Below are 21,220 nucleotides of genomic sequence, written 5' to 3'. Positions count from 1 at the left end.
CTATAGATCTATGATCCTGTGGGTCACAGTGCTTGTAACGTGGCAGTGTAAGAGAAATAAAACGTGTTATTGTACTGGCTGTGCTCAAGGTCAATGCTCTAAGACTCTAACACAAGAGAGCTAACAAATGAGATGCAGCTCACTTTCTCCCTGGGAAATAGATACATGCAGCAACAAGACAACAGGGCAGGACATCGTGAGCTTTTAACTGTTGAACAGGCTGCAGGCACGGCAGGAACACTGGCAGCAGTGCTCGAAGAGGGCAGGTCTTCCCGGGAAACTCAGCAGTAAAGCCTGGCTGTGTACTGACAGAGCCCTCCAAGCGAGGGCTTGTTCTGGAGGGCTCCGCTACACATCGTCCCGCCGGGACACCACGCATGCCATGACCAGGCTGTGCCCCGGCTCCTAGAACATGCCCGCCGGAAACGGGCTGCGCGGCCCCACAGCCACCGGGGAGCAGCCTTGCGAGCTGAGGACAAAAATAAAGCTCCTTCTTGGCGTGGACCACGCGAGCTCCCAGGGCACAAAAAGTGTCCGGTCCTGCCCGGCCCGGTCCGGTCCGGTCTGGCCCAGCCCAGCTGCCGCAGCCCCTCCCTAGCCTCGTCCGCGGGACGGGCTGCCTCACCTCGGGGCTCCAGTACCGGGGCCTCCCACAGGGCTTCCCAAACAGGAAAGGCCTGGGACCGCCCCAGAACAGCTGCGCTGGAGGCGCAGGCCCAGCCCGGCCTGTCCCCGTCCGGCCGCTCTCCACCACAGGACCGGGGCGCTCCTCTCTACCTCCGGCGCCACACCCGGGTGGGCGGGCGCGCATGCGCAGGGGCCCCTCCGAACGGGAGCCGCGCGGAGCCAAACGCCGCCCGGGCAGGGGCTTGCGGGACCCGGGACGACCGGGATGGCCGCACTGGGAGAGCTGGGAGCTGCGTGAGGCGTGGCTGTGGCTCAGGAGACAGCGGGCTTGGTCAGTGTGGGACGGGAAGTGCAGGGCAGCCGGTGGCAGAAGGGGCTGGGGGTCAGCAAGGGCATTACTGAGGCTGGGAGATGCTGAGCTCTGTGATCCCCAGCTGCACAGCAGGTCACCCTGTCTGGCAGTCCCTTTCCTGCCTTACCACAGGGCTGCCCGCTTGCCTCCAATGCTCCACAAGCTGAGGGCAGGGACAGAGCCCAGCTGTCCGTGTCAGGCTAGGCACAATTGCACAGAGCTCTGTTTGACCCTATGAGGACCCATATCCAATCCAAACTCAAGCCAAGTCAGCCCAGAGCCCTGCATTCATCTCTCCTAACAGCCAGAGTGCCACCAGGGGCTGAACACAGCCAAAGACATCCCATAGATAAAGCACCCTGAGGCCCCATGCAGAGAAGGCAGCAGCAACATGACAGCAGTGGCATGGAGAATGCTTTATTGATCCCCAGCATCACTCCTGTGCTGTAACCCGTGGCAGATTGACGTAGCTCTTCATGGGTGGGAGAGGCTTGATCTTGCGCCCAGCCCAGCCTCCCTTGCGATGCCACAAGCCTGTGTGCGGACGCTTGCCCAGCCAGCGGTTCCGGCCAGCTTTCCCGATCACTCTCTTGTTGTGGTCAACATTGGACACACGGCCCACCGTGGCCACACATGTGTCCAGCACCTAGGGTACAGAGAAGAGCTGCAGGCCTCCTTGGGGATGCATGGCCATGTGCTCTGTCAGGTCAGGGACAGCATGTCTTCTCTACCTGCATATGCCTCTTGGAGGGCAGCTGCACGATGGCAGTCCCATTCACTTTCCTCAGCAGCACCCCACAAGTCCCTGCAGCAGACAAGGGCAGAGTCAGCAGCTGCTCCAAGCAGCAGGACAAAGTATCCCACCCTGTGATGAGCACAGCCCCATGCTGGGAACTCCCCAAAACCCCCACCATTGCCCTTCATGCAGCACTTCTTACTGAAGACAAGACCCCAAGGCAACCCCAGGAAGCAACAGGACAGAGGTGCCACCCCCCTCTGTGGAGGGCTGTTTTACACCTTCATGTGGGGAGATGAGAGGACAGCAACTCCCTGTCACTAACCACTCAGAGCTATGCTCCCTTGCCCTCCTCTCCTTCTTTGTTAAGCCAAAGCTGGCTACAGATGGTGGGTCCCCTACCCAGAAACTCACCAGCTGCCCGGATGTACTGTGCTCCCTTCCCAGGGTGGCTCTCCAGGTTGCAGATCAGTGTGCCCACAGGCAAAGCCCCCAGCCGATAGGCATCCCCTTCGTTGGCTGACACTGGAAGACAGAGGCTGATAATCTGGGCATGGAGCAGTCAATGAGCCCCTGGCGGGGCCATCACAGTCACCCCTTGCCCCTGCATGCACCTGCCATCCTGCCGATGTGAGAGGAGTTCTTGATGATGTCCCCTGGCTGCATGTTCTCCGTAGCAATGATCCAGCGCTTACGGTTACCACCGGCCACCAGAGCAATGTCAGCCGACCTGCACAGGGAACCCACGCTGGGCAGGGCTCACCTCGGGCACAATCGCGGGGGCCCGGGGCCGAGCCTGCACCCCACACTTGCCTGCAAGGGTCGTATCGGACATTGATGACCTTCTCAGAGAAAGACTCCTGCGGGGCCCCATCCTCGTAGCGCAGCCGCTGGAAATCGATCATGCGGTACCGCTGCTTGTGTCCCCCGCCGATCCCTCGTACCCGGATACGGCCTGCAGGACAGGGGAGCGGCTGCACACGCACCCTGCCGGCCCCAGGCACCCACCGCGGAGCCCTGCCCGCTCCCGGTCACTCGCCCACCTGTGTGGTCGCGGCCGCCCGTCTTCTTCATGCCCACTGGCCGCACCGTGTACTTCACCCGGCACTTCCACATGGGGTCGGTAGTGTAGCGCGGCGCCGAGCCGCTCAGCCCGCGGCGGACAGCCGCCAGCGGCCTCTCCGGTAGGCAGGGCGGGGGGACGGGCAGTGGCGCGAGAGGCAGAACAAGAGGCAATGCGGGGAGCCTGGCGCGACGCGGCGCGGCCGACAGCAGGAGCGCCCCGAAGGCTCGACATAGTCCCGCCGCCATCGCCCCCGCCGCCATCGCGCCTGCGCCGCAGGGCGGGGACTCCGACGGAAGCTGAGGGGCGGGGCCACACCGCCAGAGACCGGCGGTACTGCTGCCAGCAGGTGGCGCGCGGCAGCCGGCGGGACCGGGCCGGCGGCCATGTTGGATTTAAAGGGGCTGTGCCGCTGAGGGGGTGGGTGGTGCCGGGCTTGTTTCCCGCCCCGCCCCGCCCTACCCGCAGAGCCGCATAGGGAGTGCGACTGCGACTGCAACCGCAACAGGGTCAGCGGCTCCGCTGCGCATCGGGACCGAGCGCCAAGCAGGTTGAACGGGCGGGGGCACCGGGTGAGTTTGTGGCGCCTAGAGTTCGGTCGTTCCCCTGGCTGCCGCGGGCAGACCGCACGGTTGGTCTCCTTGTCTTGGGGGCCTGCCGGTTCCCCGACCGACGGACCGAGGCCCGTGGGGAGGGTGACCGCCCGCCTCGAGACGGGTCCGGGCAGCCCCCACTCGGTGGTGGGAACATAGCAGCAGATGGCGGAGGGAGGGGGCGCGGGGCCCGGGCGGCACCGGCCGGTGCTGCGCGGCCTCCCCGGGGCGGCCGGGGGCAGAGCCCAGCCGCGGGCAGTGGGAGCGGGGTGAGGGCCCCACGGGGGAACCCCTGTCACGGGGTTGAGTCCGTCACCGTCGTGGCTCGGGAGCGGTAGCGCGCCCTGCCCGCCGGGGAAACGGGGGCGGGGGGCAGCGCTAGGCCCGGGGCCGTCGTACCCAGCGCCGGCGAGGTCGGCGATAAGACGCGCTGCTTCTGCGGACTTTGGAGCCAGCGAGGTGTGCCCGCGGGCGGCCGGACCCAGTCCGCTCCGGCTGCAGGGCGAGCAACTCGTACGGGGGGGCCCTGCCGGCCCCCGCCCTCCTGAGGCAGCACCGGTCCCCGGTGCTCCCAGCCGCCTGCGCTCCTGCGCGGCGCGTAGGGGCGGCTGATGGAGGCCTGGAGCCCCCGAGGAAGCCGTGTGTTTGTGACGCAGCCCGAGTGTCCCAGCCATAGCTGTTTCCAGGGTGCTCTGCACACAGCGGGATTCACTCCTCTATAATTAGGCTGTGTCTTCACTGCCAGGAATAGATTTCAGTGTAAGATAAATAATATGTTTGTGCTCCTGCTGTGTAACTTACATGAATTTTTTAAACTGCTGTAGTTGTGCATACCAGTGCTGTAGCCAGGTTTGTCCTCCTGAACTAGGGAAAGGAGAACACTAAGATGCTTTAGTGAAGAAGTGTATGTTGTAAAATGAGGCAAGAGAGAGCCTGTGTGTCAACATGGCTGGGCTTCCTAGAATACCTGAAGCCCTTCTAGCTCTAAGGGAACCTGTGAGGAGGGGACAGGAATCCTGATGAAGCACTGTCTTGTGCAGGTGTAGGTAGCTGAGGACTGTGTGTCTCCAGAGGCTCATGAAATATTGTAGAGAGCATTGTGAAAGTTACATCTTACTGTGGATGGAATGGTCATAGCAACAAGCCACTGGCTATGTTGGACGCTGGTGCTGTGGCATTTGTCCTCTGCATAAAGCATGTAGAGACTGAATGAAGGCCTCCAGGAGGAGCCTGGTCCAGGTCTGCACTGTGTGGTGCTGATACAGTGGGACTCCCAGTGATCTTGTCCTCTATCTGGCCGCTTCTGCAGGCACGGCAGTAGCCATTGCAAAGCTGGAGGGTTCTCTGCAGCTCCACTTGCTTGGCTTTTAGGGCCTGGAATGGCATCAGCAGTGGGGACACAAGTGAGAGCAGTACCAAATGGGATGTAAAACCTTTTGTGGCAAGATCGAGTGTAGGACAGAGTAGATCTGGCTGAGTGTAGGGAGATTACTGTGGCTGCCTGAGCCTGATGGTAGAGATTGGGCAGCGAGCAGTGGCACTGTGGGGGTTCAGCTCTGCTCCTTGGTGCTCCTGTGGGTCCCTGAGAAGGGAGCTTTGGGCTTGGTGTGCATGGTGCTTTCTGCACTCCCTGGAGAGCGTCCAACTGTCCTGTTTCTGGAGCCTGGCTGCATCTTCTCCCCTCCCCCTGCTGCAGTGTGGTTGGCTGCCGAGCGCCTGGTGCCTGCGCTGCTGCTAGAACCAGAGGGCAGCGCGGCAGACGCTGTGGGAGCCCTGCATTGCCGTGGACTGTGCTTCTTCCTGGTGCTGGGGCTTCCGGGAGTGCCAGTGCTGGATGAGCCACTGTAGGCAGCCAGGTACCACTCCTCTGCGGTGCAGGGTGGGGAAGGATTCTCGTGCGGTGACTGAGCCAAGCAGGGTGCATAGCTGTCCTGTAACAAAGGACTGCTTTGAAGTGCAATTTCAGGCAGAGCTGATGAAAACTTTTCTCCTTGGGAAGCTTGAAGTTAGCTAGGTGGGCAGATAATTTCTCTGTGGTGGTACTGAGGAAGGATGAAGGGATTTCTTTGGCTTGCTCATCCCAAGGATATGCAGCGGGCGTGCCTCCTGCTGCCAGACAAAGATGGAGAAATGATGATGGCAGCTTCTAGCATACAGCAATGGCTCTCAAACTTTCAGAGCCTTGTTTCCTCCTAAACCTTCCTGCCATGATTAAATTGTTGCTAAGCTGTTCGGAAGTGCAGGTGCACGCTACCAAAGGCAAGTAGGTTGAGGGGCGATTGCTGGTAAACTGGGAGTTTGAGATTGTGGTTGGGAGAAGGTGTCTAGGGGATGGTGTTGCAGCACAGTGCTCTGGCCAGGCAGCCAGGAGAAATTTGCACAATGACAGGAGGCAGCAGCATGTTACCAGCAACCACTGGCTTCTCTGTGCCTTGCATAGCTGGCATCTGGCACTCCCTTGTGGCTCCATGCCAGGGTATCCTGTTGGTCTCCGGTCTCCAGTGCCACTTTGGTGATGTGCGAAACACCTGCCCCCTCCCCCCCTGCCTGAGGGGAAGAAGGGTGGTGTTCAGCACACAGCTGGTCAAAGATCTGGCCAGCTCAGACACAGGTTAAATAAACATGGCTGAGCTTTGCTGTAATTGGCAGAAAGAAAAGGAAGGCTGTGTTATTTCGTCTGCTGTTTTGGAGGAATGTCCAGGTAGGAAGAACAACATTAACCCTAAATACCAAAATAGCTCTTGGGGCACAAAGGGCACCTGGCAAAATTTTTGGTCTTGGCAGAGCTGCTGGATAAAAGCTTGATTTGCTAGGAAGGAGCTGTTTAGCTTCTCAAAGAACTCCAGCTGGTTGGAAGTGCCAGAGATAAAACAGATCCTTTGCTTATTATGCAGGTAGAGCTTTGTCCTTGTGAATTTGGCTGCTTTGTTACAATTTACAAGACCCGTTTGTTTCTGGAAATAAAAGCTTAGTCTTGCAGCCTGTAGTCAGCTGGTCTCTGCAGCTGCCCAGGTACAGCGTGGAGGGAGTGTGGTGCCTTCGGGCTATACCATGTGTCCAGAGCACTTGCTGGTCCAGGCTCCATCCTAGCCATTTCCTGTGCTCCTGAGGAACATGTAGTGCATAGCCCTCACGTTAGACAGATGTCTGCAGAGGTGCTGGCTCCTGGGAATTATTCTGCCCGCTTTAATACTGCTTCATGCTGTCAGGGCAAGGTAATGGCTCTCTGTCTTTTATAGAGTGAGACTCCCAATCAGATTCTGAAGCTAGGAAGAGATGCTTGTCCTGGCTTTGTTCCAGCTGCTTGGCTCTTGTCTCTGCTAGCCTGGAAACAGGTTTTAATGGTGTTTCACTGTAGTCCCAGGCACAGCAGATGCAAAATGGATTTGGTGAGCTGCTGCAGACATGAGCAAGAGTTTAAAAACAAGGTCTTATCAGCTCATCTAGAGGTGCTAGCTGGTGGGGCTGGCGATGACTGCTATTCCTGTTCAAATGGCTTGCTGAAAGTTGCATGTTTCCCTGGCCAGCTGGGATTGTAAACAGCATCAACTGCCGTAAGGAGCAATATGGCTTTCTGCTAATGGCACACGTTAATGCAGTTTTGTGGGGTTTTTGGTTGTGTGTTTTTGTTGGTTGATTGGTTTTTTAAACATTTCTTGCCTCCAATGTCTGTATTCTTTGATGGAGTAATATATTTTCTGATCTCGAAAGGAATGAATGATCTGATACAAAGCCAACCAGACCATCTCCTCTGTCTTCTTCAGAGCACATATGCTTATTGAAATTGGATCGTGCTTTGGTAGTGCATGAATTGCTTGCTCTGGTCAATCAGAACAAACCCTAGTAGCTGTTTCCATCTGTGGGCTAGAAGGCAGGAGTGGGATGGGAAGCTCCCAAGTCCTTTCAGGAGCAATGTGAACCTGAGTCACCGTGGCCAAGTCCCTGTAAAGACCTAGGTTTTGGGAAGGTTATGCTACGGTGTGTTTTCTGTTAGAGATTTTAGGTAGTGGGGGGCTGAAGCTTTTGGGACAGAGAAGTGTTTAGTGCTGAAGGGAAGGAGCAGGAAGGGAGGGAGCCTCCTGTCTCCTTGTAGGAGAGACCTTCCACTTGGGCTGCAAGTCTAGTTCCTTAGTCCTAGTTAAAAGCTCCTGGGGCTCTTGCAGCCTGCTGGTTAGCACAAACTTGCACAACATGGGCCTTCCAGTATCTGGAGCTTCACACTCAGCTAGATCTAGCATGTGTCAGCTGCTGCCGAAAGAAGTAATCCTGGTCTTGATCCCTCTCCAGGGGCTGGGGAGGGCTGGGATGTTTCCAACAGCACAATCAACTTGTCCTGAGTTACACATGACTCTGAAGCTTAGGGAAGCTGGTTGGGTGAAGCCTTTCTGGGCTTGCAGATTTGCTTTAAAACCATGCAAGGGGGTGCCTGAGTGCTAAGGAGAGTCCTACTTTTTGGACACGGGAGATTGTGGGTGAGATCCTTGTCTCTACTCCCTGCTTGACTGCTGGAGGTGGACTGTATTGCCTTTTGTGCTCTGGGACAGGTGGACCCTATCCCCATGGGACCCTGCCAAAAGGAAGCATGTGATGCATTCCCTTCCTCAGCTTCTAGTGCTGTGGTGCCTGGTCCCTTTGTCCTGATGTGGTGTTCAGCAAAGGCAAATGTAAGGAATTCAGATGAGGATTGTTTGGTTAGTTGGGTTTTTTTTCCTCCCACATGGGAATGGTTAAGCCATGGGAGAGCGTTCTGAAGAGCTCATGGGATCTCCATATTAGGAGATACTCAGCCCTTGACTATACACAGATATGTGATCAGATACCTGCTTTGAGTAATGGCATAGACCAGAGACCTCTAAGCATCCCTTCCAAGTGATACAACAGCCAGACTTTTATTAGGGAGGAAGTTGCAGCACAATGGTCTCTCTATGCTACTTAAAATCATCTGTGTGTTGTTTTGACTTTCTAGACTGTCTGCAGTTCTAGAAAGGTCCAGGCTGGAGGCTGGGATTGGGAAAGAACTTTGGGCGGAAGATGGGGCTTTCGATGCCCCTTTTTTGGCAGTAGGGTGGAGAATCTCATGAGCCAGAGACAGATGGTGGCAGAGGACCTGATGCATGTAGGAGTTTGAATGACATCTTTTAGCTTTGGGATTGCAGCTCAAGAGTACTCCCAGGGTGCTGACTCCTGACATCTCCTCTTTGTGTGTCCTCTTTGTGTAAGGGAGCATTAGATGGTACCAAGTATTTCTGACAGTGGTAACAAGCATTGCAGAGCACTGTTCCTGCTCTGTGCCTCACATGAACCTCAGCAGGCATGTATCCCAGGATGGAGCTGTATATTGCAATTATTCTACCAGTTCTTACTTTTAGGAGTCCAGCATTTGTCCTCTGATTTCTGGCCCTTATTCATGTTGCAGTTCTTGATGTTACCCTGAAGCTGACTGCACACCCATCTGTCCCTTCATTTGCAAAACATCCTTCTCTTGCTTTTGTTTCTAAAGCCTTAACAAGTGTGCATGCAACTGCTCTTGGCTGTGAAGTTCTTGGGCACCATACAGAGCCGGTTATCTTTCTTCTTTTACCCATATTGGAGCAGCCCTGGAAATGCTGACTGTTGGATATGCAGGTCAGCAGCATCAGTTTGTCCCTTTTCCATGGTTCTGTTGCAGATGACCTGAGGTGGTAACCCTGGGCACAGTGGCTGCTCTGGTAGCGCCATGGCAGTGTGCAAATGTCCTGGCTGTGTCAACATGTCCTGGCTGTGCAGTGGAAGCCTCCTCTGTGTGGCTGGCTATAATCTACAGGTTCTGTTTTCTGACACTATGGTATCACAAAATAGGAGAAAATTTGTGCTTATGACACAGCCTCTGCAGTGACTGCAACCTTGGCACTCTGATTACTTTTTACTGATTTTATTTTATTTTTCAGTTGCCAAGGTATTAGGTTGAGGTTTTATTGCAGTATCCCTTAAGACTGGAGACTCAGCTGTATATTGGCCACATCACTTCTAGCTTCATTAGAGATCAGCCAGTCTTCAGTCTTTCTAGAGACCCTTTATTCTGTTGTTTAACAGTAATGAGCTGGCAGAGGTCCAAAGGAAGAAAAACAAAACCAAACCAAACCAAAAAACAACAAACCACCCCACAAAAACAAAACCAACAAAAACAGTCTCCATACTTTTATCAAGTTGCTTTGCTTCCCAAATACATAACCTTGCTGTTTCTCCAGGAAGCAAAAGCATGCCTCACAGCATGAGACTGGGATTAGTATCGTGAAAATAAGACATTAAGCCCTGTATTTCCATTTCTCAATGCTACCGTTGCTATCTGTCTCCCAAGTGTGGTCACTCGATTTTGCTATGCATCAGACTCACTCTTTTCCAGGAAGCTTTTTTCCAGAACCCAGCTGTTTTTCTGCAACTACTATATCCTTCGATCATCTTCTGCAGAAGAGTTTGCTGCTAAAAATCTGTGCCCACTTCTATGCAAAAAGTGCTGACAAGCCATCTGCAGTTTGAAGGAAGCTGCAGTTATTGTCTTGACAGCATCGCTTGTGCAAGTTGTGACGGTACCCTGTGTCTCACATATATTTGGTCCAGGGACATGCAGGGAGATAGTGAAGTGAATTTGTTGAGGCATGTGTAGACCTGAGGTCTCTGTCCTATTGTAGTTGACTCCTGATTTCCCTGGTGCTTATTCTTTTTTGCTCTCTGTAGTCTTCTAGCATTTGGCATAATAATCTAAGCTTTAAGATTCACTTGGACCTATTTAGTCTGGTGTCCTTGTTATTGTTGTGGCAGCTGCTATGAGTTTAAGATATAAGCAGTGAAGCTTCCAGCTCTTTCCTCTTGAAACTCTTGCATGTGGGAGCAGTTTTCAGAGACAGAAAAGTGGGCTGCTGAAATTGCTGATGCACAGTGATTTCCCAGTTAAGCACTTGAATACAGGAGAAGGTTCCTACCTGTGAGGACGTGCTGGCTGGTGGATTCCCACCTGATCCCTGTGACTGCCACAAAGCTCTGTGTATGCATGTTCCTTCCCTGTCTTCCTGCAGCACTCCTCCAAATGGGAGCCGGGGAGGGGAGATGTATGTTACTGGAAAGCCAGACTATTCTAGCAGCTCGCTGTAAATAGGGAAGACGTGCCAACTAGAGCAGAAATGTGCTGGTGGAGACCTGGGCTGTGACACCTGCGAAGCTGTGAGGAATGCAGCAGGATAAGCTAGGAGCTGGGCACTCCAGCTCCCAAGAAACTAGTTTGAAAAGCATGCTTTCTTCCTATTCCAGTCTGAACCTTTTCCTGCTGAAAGCAAAAAGGTGGTGTCTTCCCCTCTGCAGGAACCATTTTCTGCCTGGATAAAGGACACCCAGTGCCCTTTACTGAAGGTGCAGGAGTAGCGAGAGTGTTCATACTGCAGCCTCAGCCTGCCTGACCTTGGTGTTGGTTGCCATATTTCCTCCTTGGATATTAGGAAAAGGTTCTTCACCCAGAGGGTGGTGGAGCACTGAAACAGGCTCCCCAGGAAGGTGGTCATGACCCCAAGCCTGACAATATTGAAGAAACGTTTGGACAACGCCCTCAGACACATGGTGTGAACTGTGAGGTTGTCCTATGCAGGGACAGGAGTTGGACCTGGTGATCCTTGTGGGTCCATTCCAACGCAGGACGTTCTATGATGCTCTCTGGAGGGCTAGGCACTGAGTGTAGACCTGTCAGCACTAGGGAGAGCTAGAAACAATGTTCTGTAGGGAAGAACTGTCACTTAGGAGGGATAATAAGCTGGCTTCCACCAGTGTTTGTTGTTCTTCTTTGCTTGGCAAGAAGTGGCAGCATTTAAGTGACTTCTCTGCAGTCTTCTCTTTGTTTTCTTGTTGGTACTTGGAAGTTAATAACCCGTGTGCTGTTCTCAGGTTTTACACACCGTGTCCAGCCTGGACAATCCCATGTCCACCCTTGAACACCAGAAGCATGTTGGTACCTAGCAGAGCTGTGCTACAGGGATGTCATCCTATGGAAGAAAGATCAGGGTTGTTTAGAGGTGTTTGCATGACTCTTGAGAGGAGACTGTATATCTTGAGCATCTGAGGATGTAGTTGCAGGGTAGGATGAGCCTGATATGCTGTGGGTCAGAACGTTTTCATTATTGTCTCTTCAGACAGTCTGAGGTCTTTACAATTCTGAAAAGCTAGTCGATCATGGGGACTGTGAAATGCTCGAAGCTTTTCCTGTTGGAAGGACTGAAGAAAGGCAGGATGTAGCTCTAGTAGAGGCACTGGTGGTTTGACACACAGCTAGGGATTTCTCAGCTGAGGAGTAGTTCTGTGCACATTGGAATTAATGAGCCTGATTTTTTATGGATCTGGGTCTTGTCTGATTGTTATCTAGCAAGGTGTGAGCTCTGGTGGCTTTTTAACATGATTTGTAACATGTTCCTCTTTCCAATGCATTTGTATTGTACTTTTAAACTGTGGCAACAAAAGCTCTGTATGGACATAAATAATGCTTCCATGAAAACTGTCAGCATTTCCCAGTGGGTACTTGTGCTACACAGGTGTATGAGCCTTAAGGCCAAGCTCTAGCAGTTGTTACCTTGGCTTCTGTGGAAGCAGGTAAGTGCCTCTTGAGCCTTCGTGGGGGGCTGTCTGGACCTGTTTCAGAGCAGGACAACAGTGCTTTGCCAGATGTGGCAGCACTAGGGTCCTTTGGGCTGCCAGCCTCTTCCTCTGGACTTCGGAATCATTGCATATCTCTTCCTGAATTGTGCTTACCCACAGATGTCTGCATTAGGCAGGGCTTCCCTTGTTGCTTTAGCACTCAATCACTCCTCATGATGTGATATAAAGGTGTGAAAAAGAATAACCAGGGGAATTATGGACCAGAACACTTAGCTGCCACTTTCTGGAGCATCAGTTTGGAAGACAGGATATGAATGGCAGCCACCTCTCAACAGGTCTTTCTTGTCTTCGAAACAGTAGTCCGTGCCCTCCATCTTGATCTTAAGAGTGGCATGAAAAAAAAAGCCTCATTACCATATGGTCTCTTCTAAAGCAAACTGGGAAATGTCACAGTCCAGATGAGACTTTTCAGTGTAAAATGCACAGGGTAACTGCCTGTGGAGCATGACAGATACCCAAAAGTGAAGGATGCAGTGAAGTATGGCTCAGGGTTGGTCCTGATGCTGGATCATGAAATGAATGTGAAGTTAGCATTGCAATTCTGGGTTAGATAGGGGAGGACTTGGCTCTTGCTCAAAGGCACAAATAGGAACCCAGTCATTGAGAGACAAGAAGTGTTTCTGCCCTGCTGAGGTTCAGTAAGGTCTCTGCTGTATGTCAAGAGTTTGCTGCCCTTCCTTGCTGCATCACACTGAAAGAGAAACCAGAGGAACTGAGAGGAGAGCTCAGGGCCTGTAAAACAACTCCAGGAACTTCTGGAAGAGTGGGGCTAAAGAGGAGGAAATGTGTGGGTGTGATGAGATGTGTGTATTTACAGCAACTGTGCCAGCACTGTTCGCCATCTTCGCTTTCAGTGCTGCAGTGAGGAAGAAACCGGACCTCTGTATTGCTTGGGGCCTGCTGCCAGGCAGAGATAGTGGTAGCTGAGCTGAGGGATTGTCCTCAGGCCCCATGCGCAGTGTGCACAGCTGGGGAGGAAAGGGGCCCTGCCAAGAAGAGGAGCTCTACTCCCTCTGTTCCTGTACCTGGGGCAGCACTTCTGCTCACTTGGTAAAACAACCATAAGGCTGCTGCCAAACCAAGAGCTCAAACCATGCAGAGTTGGGTCCTGCAGGAGGACAAAGGCAAGTCTGTTGGCAGCTTTTTCCCCATATTCTCCTGTAGCCCTTTGTCAGCCTCCTGGCAGCAGCGCCCTGGGCACTCAGGCTTCTGTGCCTCCTGCCAGCTTAGGGTGCTGCCTGTTCTGGGCAGCACAGCTGGCTGCCTGCAGCCCTGCAGGAGGGTAGCCTTGGAGTGACCGATGGTGGCTTTCCTGCCATCGCTGAGTCATCTGAAGAGGCTGGCAGGGGGGCAACTTGGTGGGGAGGCTGACAGGTGAATGAGTCATGGAGTAGCCAGGGTACTGTTGACCTGCAGAAAGAGATCTTGCCTGCTTATGTCTCTCATCCTCTGGCCTGCTGTGTTTTCCTAGCTCCTGGGTTTTCTGTGCAAGGATCTTGCATCCATGCTAACATTGTGGGTTGTAGCCTTTGGCGTATGTGTGCAAAGGCAGTAGTTTGGTACTCCCCTGCTGTATATGTGGGGCAAACGGGACACTGAAGGTGTCCAGAATCCTTCTACAATTCTGATGAGTCCTTTGTCTGGCAGCAGGGTGACTGAAGCTGGAAAAGCTGTTACTGTTTCAAGCTGACGCTCGCACAGGGGTTACAGTGGTGTGACTATAGCAGTTGGTATATTTAAGCTTTCCCACACAGGCTGATTCTGTTCATGCTGGTGATGTTATGTCCTTTGTTGCCACAATGACTATTCTGTGCCAGGACTGGGGTCCTCAGGGTGTATTCTTCTGGTCAGGGAATATTTTGTTTGGCCCAATAAGGCCCCTGATGTCTATCTGTCTGAAAGATGCTCTTCTAGGAGATTTTTTTCACTGAGGAAGCAGAAAGCTTTGAGCTGGCATCCCTCCACATTCTGTTACCTTTCTTCTGCCTTTGGAAGAGGTGTTGAGCTCTGACAAGCTTCCTTGCATCAATGGTCTGTGAGTAGGAGTTGTGCACGCTGCAACCACAGCTGCCAATGACAAATCTCTGCTCTTAGATGGAACCTAAATCAGTTTTCCTTTCTGCTGGAAGTGTGGAGGTGTTGGAGGTCAGCACTGATTCTAGCGTTTTTGCCTTCTGCCCATGTGTGCTGCCTGTGCTGGTTGCCAGCACTCACTGCCACAAAAGCAAAGACGTGTGTCCCTACAGCTGCCTGCTGTCAAAGGGAGAGGGGAAGATGAAGGAGAACGGAGGCAACCAGTTGAACACTGTCTCTGGCTGCTAGGAGTCTGTGACACTTGTGTCTGGTTGTGTCTCTCTGAAACAGCACTGAGGTGCTCAGGTTTTGTCTCTGTGTAGGGCTGAAGGAGTAGTACTATGTCCACCATGGTGTACCCAAGGGAGGAAAAACTGGACAAGCTGAGCCAAGAAGAGATAATTTCCAACACCAAGCTGGTGATGCAAGGGCTGGAGGCACTCAAGAATGAACACAACTCAATCCTGCACAGCTTGCTGGAGACTATCAAGTGTCTGAAGAAAGATGAAGAAGCCAATCTTGTGCATGAAAAATCCAACCTGCTCCGCAAGTCAGTGGAGATGATTGAACTGGGACTTGGAGAAGCTCAGGTGAGAGTGATGGGTGCCCTCCTAGGTGTTACTGACAGGGGAAGGCAGTGGGCATGTGGCCTTTCCCCATAAGCTGCAGGGGCAGCAAGGGGCTGGGTATAAAAGGCCAGCATGATCCTGAGGGTTGGCCTTAAGCATTGTGGTGGTTACTGATTGGAACTCTTGACAAGGTGATGATGGCATTGTCCAACCATCTGAATGCTGTGGAGTCGGAGAAGCAGAAGCTGCGTGCTCAGGTGCGGAGACTGTGCCAAGAGAACCAGTGGCTGCGCGATGAGCTTGCCAACACCCAGCAGAAGCTGCAGCGCAGTGAACAAACTGTGGCTCAGCTGGAGGAAGAGAAGAAACACCTTGAGTTCATGAACCAGCTGAAGAAGTACGATGAGGATGTCTCACCTTCGGTATGCCCTTGTCCTGTGAAGTGGCCACTTTTGGGGGTGGAGGAAGTTGGACCAGCAGGATTGCTTAGGTGTGATAGCGTTGCCCTGGATTTTGCCCCTTCCCAGTGCAGCAATGCCTGTAACTAAAGGGAGCTGGCATGAGGCAGGCAGGGTCTCTGGGAGAACATGGAGTAGCATGCCAGGCCATGCTGTGGGAATTTGGGTTTATTAGTCTTGTTGGGTGTGGGGCAAGATGGTGGGAGAGACAACAAGGGAAGGTGAAGGTCTTGGTGGGTTGCAGCATAGAGAAGTTGGCAGCTGATTCAGCCTGGGCTGCTGCTGCCTGCTCTGAGAACCAACAGTGTTGTGATTCCTGTCCTCTCAGGAGGAGAAGGAAGGTGACTCCACCAAGGACTCTCTGGATGATCTGTTCCCAAATGAGGAGGAGGAGCATGGTCCTGGATGTAAGTGTTTACTCATACATGGTTGCTAGCTCTTTTCAAGCCTGATGTGCCAACTGTGCCTCCTGTTTATTACTCTGTGCCTGCAGTGCCCCACCAGCACAGCAGTGCAGTGGCAGCTGCCCAGCAGGGAGGCTATGAGATTCCCGCACGCTTGCGCACCCTCCACAACCTTGTTATCCAGTACGCCTCACAGGGACGTTATGAGGTGGCTGTTCCACTCTGCAAGCAGGCACTGGAGGACCTGGAGAAGACATCGGGCCATGATCACCCTGATGTGGCCACCATGCTCAACATCCTGGCACTAGTATACAGGTGAGCATGGTAGTGAGGGCAGGACTGAGCCAGGAGAGCTTTCTGCCTTTCCCGTTTACCAGTACAGCACATTCTGGTAACAGGGAGCTCCCCCAGCTTCTATTGGTTTGCCTTTCAAAAAGGTTTTGGCACAGATGAGGTATTTGGACCACCAAACTCCCTGATATAACTAGGGACTTCCTAAGGTAGGAGGGAATGGAGAATGAAAGGGCTGTGGGAGCTGTATCTGTGTGGAATGAGAGCTGTTGTTCACAGTTCTACTTGCCAGGGGCTATGGTGCCCAAATCCTGAATAACTTGTTGGCTTTGCACTGCAGGGATCAGAATAAATACAAAGAGGCAGCGCACCTCTTGAATGATGCTCTCTCCATCCGTGAGAAGACACTGGGCAAAGACCATCCAGCAGTGAGTGTCTCCTTCCTCTTTCAGTCACTTCCCTTGACCTGAGAGTGCCACTGCTGCCCCAGTGGCATGTCTACAGCGGGACTACCAAGCACAGCAGTGTGCCCTGTGATGTGAGGGGTGATGTTCACATGGTGTGGAGCTCCATTTTACTACCTCAGTTTTTTCTGCTGCCTTGTTCAGTATGGCCTGCAAGAGTTGACTACTTCTGGATCCTGCAATGGAGGCAGGGTTGCATTCTGGCTCTGGACCTCTTCCTCTTCAGAAGCAGCTGTACTGAAGGGGTGAAGGAAATGGGACAGTTGCTGTTACTGCTGCTTGCACCCCTTGTTTCATCCCACTGGATTCTGCTTTGTTTCATGGACGAACTTATGTCTCTGCAGGTGGCAGCAACTTTGAACAATCTGGCAGTTCTCTATGGCAAGAGAGGGAAGTACAAAGAAGCAGAGCCACTGTGTAAGCGAGCCCTGGAGATCCGTGAGAAGGTACTGGTCTGCCACGTACTCCCTCCTTCCAGGTCTCCCTAAGGGGAGAGGTTACCCCACTACCTCACTGCACCTGGGAGATGCAGGACCTACCTAATCTCTTTGGCTGCTAATTCTGCCAGTATGTTTCCCATCTCTCCAGTGTTTAGAGCCTTGGAGAGGCCTGCCAGGAGGTGGAAGCTGGGATTTCTCTTCTTTACCTCCCTAGTCCTTGGCTTCTATCTGACACAGGCATGTCCTGGAGAGAATGCAGTCTTTAAATGCTGACTTTTTGTGGCTTCCTTTATTTACCCAGGTCCTAGGGAAAGACCACCCTGATGTGGCCAAGCAGCTGAACAATCTAGCCCTGCTGTGCCAGAACCAGGGCAAGTATGACGAGGTGGAGTACTATTACTGCCGGGCCCTGGAGATATATGAGAGCTGCCTGGGTCCTGATGACCCCAATGTGGCCAAGACCAAGAACAACCTGGTGAGACCCTGGGGAAAGGCCATGTGGGGATGGGGAGTGGTGCCATGGGAAAGGTTAGCATAGCCTGGTGCTTGAAGAACCAGAGAGAGAGCTGCAAGAGGGGGATGAAGTTAATCTGTGTTGCCCAGTGGCGCTGGAGCTGTTTTCTTGATTGCAGGCCTCTTGTTACCTGAAGCAAGGGAAATACAAAGATGCAGAGGTGCTGTATAAGGAGATCCTGACCCGTGCTCACGTGAAGGAGTTTGGCTCTGTGGATGGTTTGTACAGCAGAAGCTGTTGGGTGTGGGGAAGGGTGAGCAGTTTGGTCTCCTGGCTCTCAGCCTAGGCTTGGCTGGTTCTGGTATTCCCCTGGCAGAGGGGTGGGAGGCCTTGCAGGGCCCATGCTTTGGGCAGCCCCTGAGACACTGCCATTCCAGTGTGTTATGCTGCTTTGTCTCTTGTCTCAGAAGGGGTCTTGGAGAGCTCTGGCTCTCAGTCTTTACTGGATTGGTAATTGTTGTAGTTAAAATGGGGAATGACGAGTGGCACAATCATTCCCAGGCATAGGCTGAAGTTTCTCCTGTACACCTAGCACAGATATTCCCCCATGGGAAAACTCCTCCCTTCCTCCCTAGTTGCCTTTCTTGGGGCTTGGGACCAGGGGGATCTGGAAGCTGTGTCACTTCCCTCTGGTGAGCTGCTGGCTCTGGAAACAGAGTGCTAGACTGTGCAGGAGACAGAGCCCCAGTGGAAGTGGCAGAGCAACAGGGTGGGGTGGTCAGCAGAGCTGTCTTGTGTTCTTCCCCAAACAGATGAACACAAGCCAATCTGGATGCATGCAGAGGAGAGAGAGGAGATGAGCAAGGTGAGTCTGACCTGGTGGTGCTGCCTGTTGATAGCAGCGAGAGTCTTCGGAGGGGAAGGAGATCCAGAGGTTTTGATCCTCTCTTACCATGGCCAGACCTTCTTTCCCACAGTCTGAAGAACTGCTGTGGCCACTGATGAAGGCCAGGGAGGGGTCTGGAGAGTAGGGAGAGAGAATGGCTGCTCCTTGGGGCAACCTGGGGGAAGGCCCATCAGCTTGATGCTTTTCCTAGGGCAGGCGTTTGTTCAGCCTCTTAGCTGTGGCCATGTGCCCCCTCTCTTTGATTCAGCAATCCCTCCAGGGCACACAAATGATGGAAAATGGAAGATGGCAGAAGGTTGTGCTGCAGGGTGTTGGCATGCCGTTCCAAAGAGCTGCTATTACCAGGAGGACAGCCTGCTTCTGAAGCAGCCCTAAGGCTGCATGGGGAAAAGTGGAGGTCAAGAAGAAACCACCTTGCTTAGGAAACGGAGCCAAACCTCCTGAAAAAGGTCTCTGCACAGTGTGGGCCCTAGCTGTTCTGTGTCATAGCTGGCCTCTCAAAGAGGATAGGCATGGGTTGTGCTTGCCTCGGACAAGGCTGAGAGGCAAAGGAGCTTGCTTCTGTTGCTCAGGTCCTACTCTATGCTCGGCTGATAAATGCAGGAGTCCTTTATTGGCTTTTCCCAAGCCTAAGACCTCGCCTGGATTTTTGGCAGATGAGTGAAGCAGCAGAATGAAGGGCTCTGCTTTAGTCGCCTAGCTGCAGTGGGAACAGACACTCTTTTCTTTTTCTTTGCCCTTGGTGCATGCCCCATCCCACATGGGCTCAGACTGCAGGCTTGTCTTAGTGACTTGTCAGTCCTATCCTGTGAGCCCTAGGAACAGGTTGGAGGAGACTGAGAGGAGACTTCATTGCAGTGTGCAGTGTCCTCACAAGGCGAGGAGGAGGGGGAGGCACTGATCTCTTCTCTCTGGCAACCAGTGACAGAACCTGAGAGAATGGCAGGAAGATGTGCCGGGTGAGGTTAAGGTTAGATATTAGGAAAAAGGCTCTTAGTCCGGACGGTGCTAGAGCACTGGAACAGGCTCCCCAGGGATGTAGTCATGGCCCAAAGCCTGTCAGTATTCAAGAAGCAATTGGACAACACCCTCAGGCACATGGTGTGAATTCTGGAGTTGTCACATGCAAGGACAGGAGTTGGACTCTATGATCCTTGTGGGTCCCTTCCAACTCAGGACATTCCACGATTCTGTGATTCTAACAACTCTGTGTATTCCCCAGTCCAAGGCAGGGCAGAGCTCCATCTTGCACTGCACTGGTTGCTGCCCTATGAAGGCTGTGCTGCAAAGAAGTTACACTTGCTGTGGCACCATCCTGTGCAGGAGAAATCAAGGTTGGAGTAGTGACTGGGCTCTTCTTGCCCCCTTTAAGATTGAAACACTTCTGATGGTATCTTTGAAGAATTAAAAGGTCAAAACTAGATACTTGTGGTGTGGAGCTATGCTCCAGGTAATGCAAGCTTTGCTATATGGCAAGAGAACGGGCTCAAGGACCTACAATTGGAGTGAGATTTGGTTTACAGTCTGGGGCAAGGGCTGAGCCTCTTTCCCTACTCATGGGGCTCCTGTCCCATGGCATGGCATGGTTGACATGACCTTCCTGGCTAGGCAGTGGTAACCACACACCTGCTCACACTGCTGGCCTAGGGGCTGGGGCTGCTATGCTCTGCTTTGTGCTGTTTCCACATCTCAAAGCATCAAACCCCTCTTGCAGAGCTTTGCTTCTGTTTGTTTTTTTTTTTTCCCTTGCCCTTCTTTCCCTCTGCTCTCAGTGGCAGCAGGGGGAGGCCAGCTTGTGCCAGCAGCAAAGCCTTGGGTGCAGATGACAGCCCTGGCCTATGAGGCTCTTTCTGCCCCAGGGGATTTGACACCTTTTCCCTCAAGTTCAGCCACCCTCTTAGGGCTGCCTCTTTGCAAACTTCAGAGGTTCTTTGAGTCCTTGGGCCATGCCCAGGCTGTGCAGGCTCTTCTGCAAGGAAACCCAGATGTGCCTATGGCTCAGGGAGGCTCTAGCACATGGGGTAAAGATCTGAGAAGTGTTGTGGGACTGAGTAAGAAAAATGGTCCCTGTGAGAACAGTTTCTTTGGGGCTAGAGTCCCTGCCAGAGGGAAACTCCTGCTGTGGAGCAATGGCTGTCTGTACCGGCTTGGTGAGAGCAGCCCTGTTGGATTCAGGGCTGAGCTAGGTGGTTCCTGCCCAGCCCATGTGTCCTGTGGGTGCAGAACCAGGGCCATGGCACACCCCCAAGTGCTCGCTGTGCACCAGGGTGCACAGTGTGTGGACAAGCAGCGCTGCTTCTGCAGCAGTGGTGATTCCTGCATGCTGGTGCTGTGGTTCCCACTGACCCAGGGCAATGCTGGCCCTGCAAAGGGCATTGTCCTGGCTCTGGTCTTTCTTCTTGAGCATCAAACTCTGTCCCCTCTCCTGTTGCTCTGTCCAGCAGCCTTTTTGGTCCTGGCTGTGCCAGGGCCAGCCAGCCAGCTTTGGGGTGCAGAGGCAGGGCATGGAGAGGAGACAGCTAGTTGCGGTAAGCTGCTGTGGGGCAGGTCTGACCTTGCAGGTAGAAGGCTTGGATGTGGCTGGCTGATTCCTTTGCTAGCCATGGTTGAGAGGGTTAGTGTCCATGCTTAATGGGGTTTCTGTTGGTAGTTTGGTTATTTTTTTTATCTGTCTTTTGCATGCTGGAGGTATGTCATGTTCTCCACAGCACCATGAAAATGGGCTGTGTTGTCCTTTCACTGCCTTTAGTACCATGGAAGGGGCAAGGAGAAGTCATTATGGTCTTGCTGAGGTTGGGATATCACTTGTACTCACAGCCCAGATCTGTTGTGGCAAATGGGCTTTCAGCTTTTCTTCCAAGAACATGCTGGGCTTCATCAGTTGTACATTGTATTTGCAAAGGCTGGGCTGATGTGGGAGTGCAGCCTCAAGCCTTACCCTGGTACCCAGTGGGAGAGCACAGGCCAGAGAATGGCAGTAGGCATGGAGCTAACAGCTCTCATCTCTCTTCACCCTATAGAGCAAGCACAGAGACAGTGCTCCATATGCTGAGTATGGTGGCTGGTACAAGGCCTGTAAGGTTAGCAGGTAAGAGGCGGGCTGCTGTGGGCTCTGG

General features: G+C 53.1%; 2 protein-coding genes across 7 annotated transcripts in view; one reads left to right on the top strand and one right to left on the bottom strand.

The window, feature by feature from the left end:
• Positions 1 to 1,382: 1,382 nt before the first annotated feature.
• MRPL2 (mitochondrial ribosomal protein L2) lies at positions 1,383 to 3,054 on the bottom strand. Its single transcript, XM_080340889.1, has 6 exons — positions 2,759 to 3,054; positions 2,529 to 2,670; positions 2,330 to 2,445; positions 2,130 to 2,240; positions 1,711 to 1,784; positions 1,383 to 1,625 (listed from the first exon to the last, which is right to left on the bottom strand). Exons 1-6 carry the CDS (start codon positions 3,039 to 3,041, stop codon positions 1,413 to 1,415), a joined length of 939 nt encoding a protein of 312 aa, XP_080197015.1. The 5' UTR covers positions 3,042 to 3,054; the 3' UTR covers positions 1,383 to 1,412.
• Positions 3,055 to 3,241: 187 nt separating this feature from the next.
• Positions 3,242 to 21,220, top strand: part of KLC4 (kinesin light chain 4) — a 30,952-nt gene continuing 12,973 nt past the window's right edge. For all 6 annotated transcript variants that reach the window (XR_013922021.1, XR_013922022.1, XM_080342664.1 and 3 more), the window contains exons 1-11: positions 3,242 to 3,350; positions 14,441 to 14,707; positions 14,878 to 15,108; positions 15,473 to 15,551; positions 15,638 to 15,863; positions 16,180 to 16,267; positions 16,648 to 16,749; positions 17,045 to 17,218; positions 17,376 to 17,475; positions 18,010 to 18,062; positions 21,125 to 21,192. Coding sequence is in view for 4 of the 6 variants with exons in the window: in XM_080342664.1 (XP_080198790.1) it covers positions 14,459 to 14,707; positions 14,878 to 15,108; positions 15,473 to 15,551; positions 15,638 to 15,863; positions 16,180 to 16,267; positions 16,648 to 16,749; positions 17,045 to 17,218; positions 17,376 to 17,475; positions 18,010 to 18,062; positions 21,125 to 21,192 (1,370 nt within the window). In the remaining 2 variants the exon portion in view is untranslated. The remainder of the gene's footprint in view (positions 3,351 to 14,440; positions 14,708 to 14,877; positions 15,109 to 15,472; positions 15,552 to 15,637; positions 15,864 to 16,179; positions 16,268 to 16,647; positions 16,750 to 17,044; positions 17,219 to 17,375; positions 17,476 to 18,009; positions 18,063 to 21,124; positions 21,193 to 21,220) is intronic.

This window comes from Nesoenas mayeri (genome assembly GCF_963082525.1).
Source record: "Nesoenas mayeri genome assembly, chromosome: 3".
Lineage (NCBI taxonomy): Eukaryota > Metazoa > Chordata > Aves > Columbiformes > Columbidae > Nesoenas > Nesoenas mayeri.
Note: the sequence above shows the minus strand (reverse complement) of the source record. Positions and strands in the feature narration are given on the sequence as shown.

Excerpts from the sequence above, each read along its gene's own strand:
- MRPL2 (XM_080340889.1), bottom strand. The coding sequence starts at position 3,041 with ATGGCGGCGGGGGCGATGGCGGCGGGACTATGTCGAGCCTTCGGGGCG. Across the intron at positions 2,671-2,758 it reads GGGCGGCCGCGACCACACAG|GCCGTATCCGGGTACGAGGG; the intron begins GTGGGCGAGTGA and ends CCTGTCCTGCAG. Across the intron at positions 1,626-1,710 it reads CCTCCAAGAGGCATATGCAG|GTGCTGGACACATGTGTGGC; the intron begins GTAGAGAAGACA and ends TCTGTACCCTAG.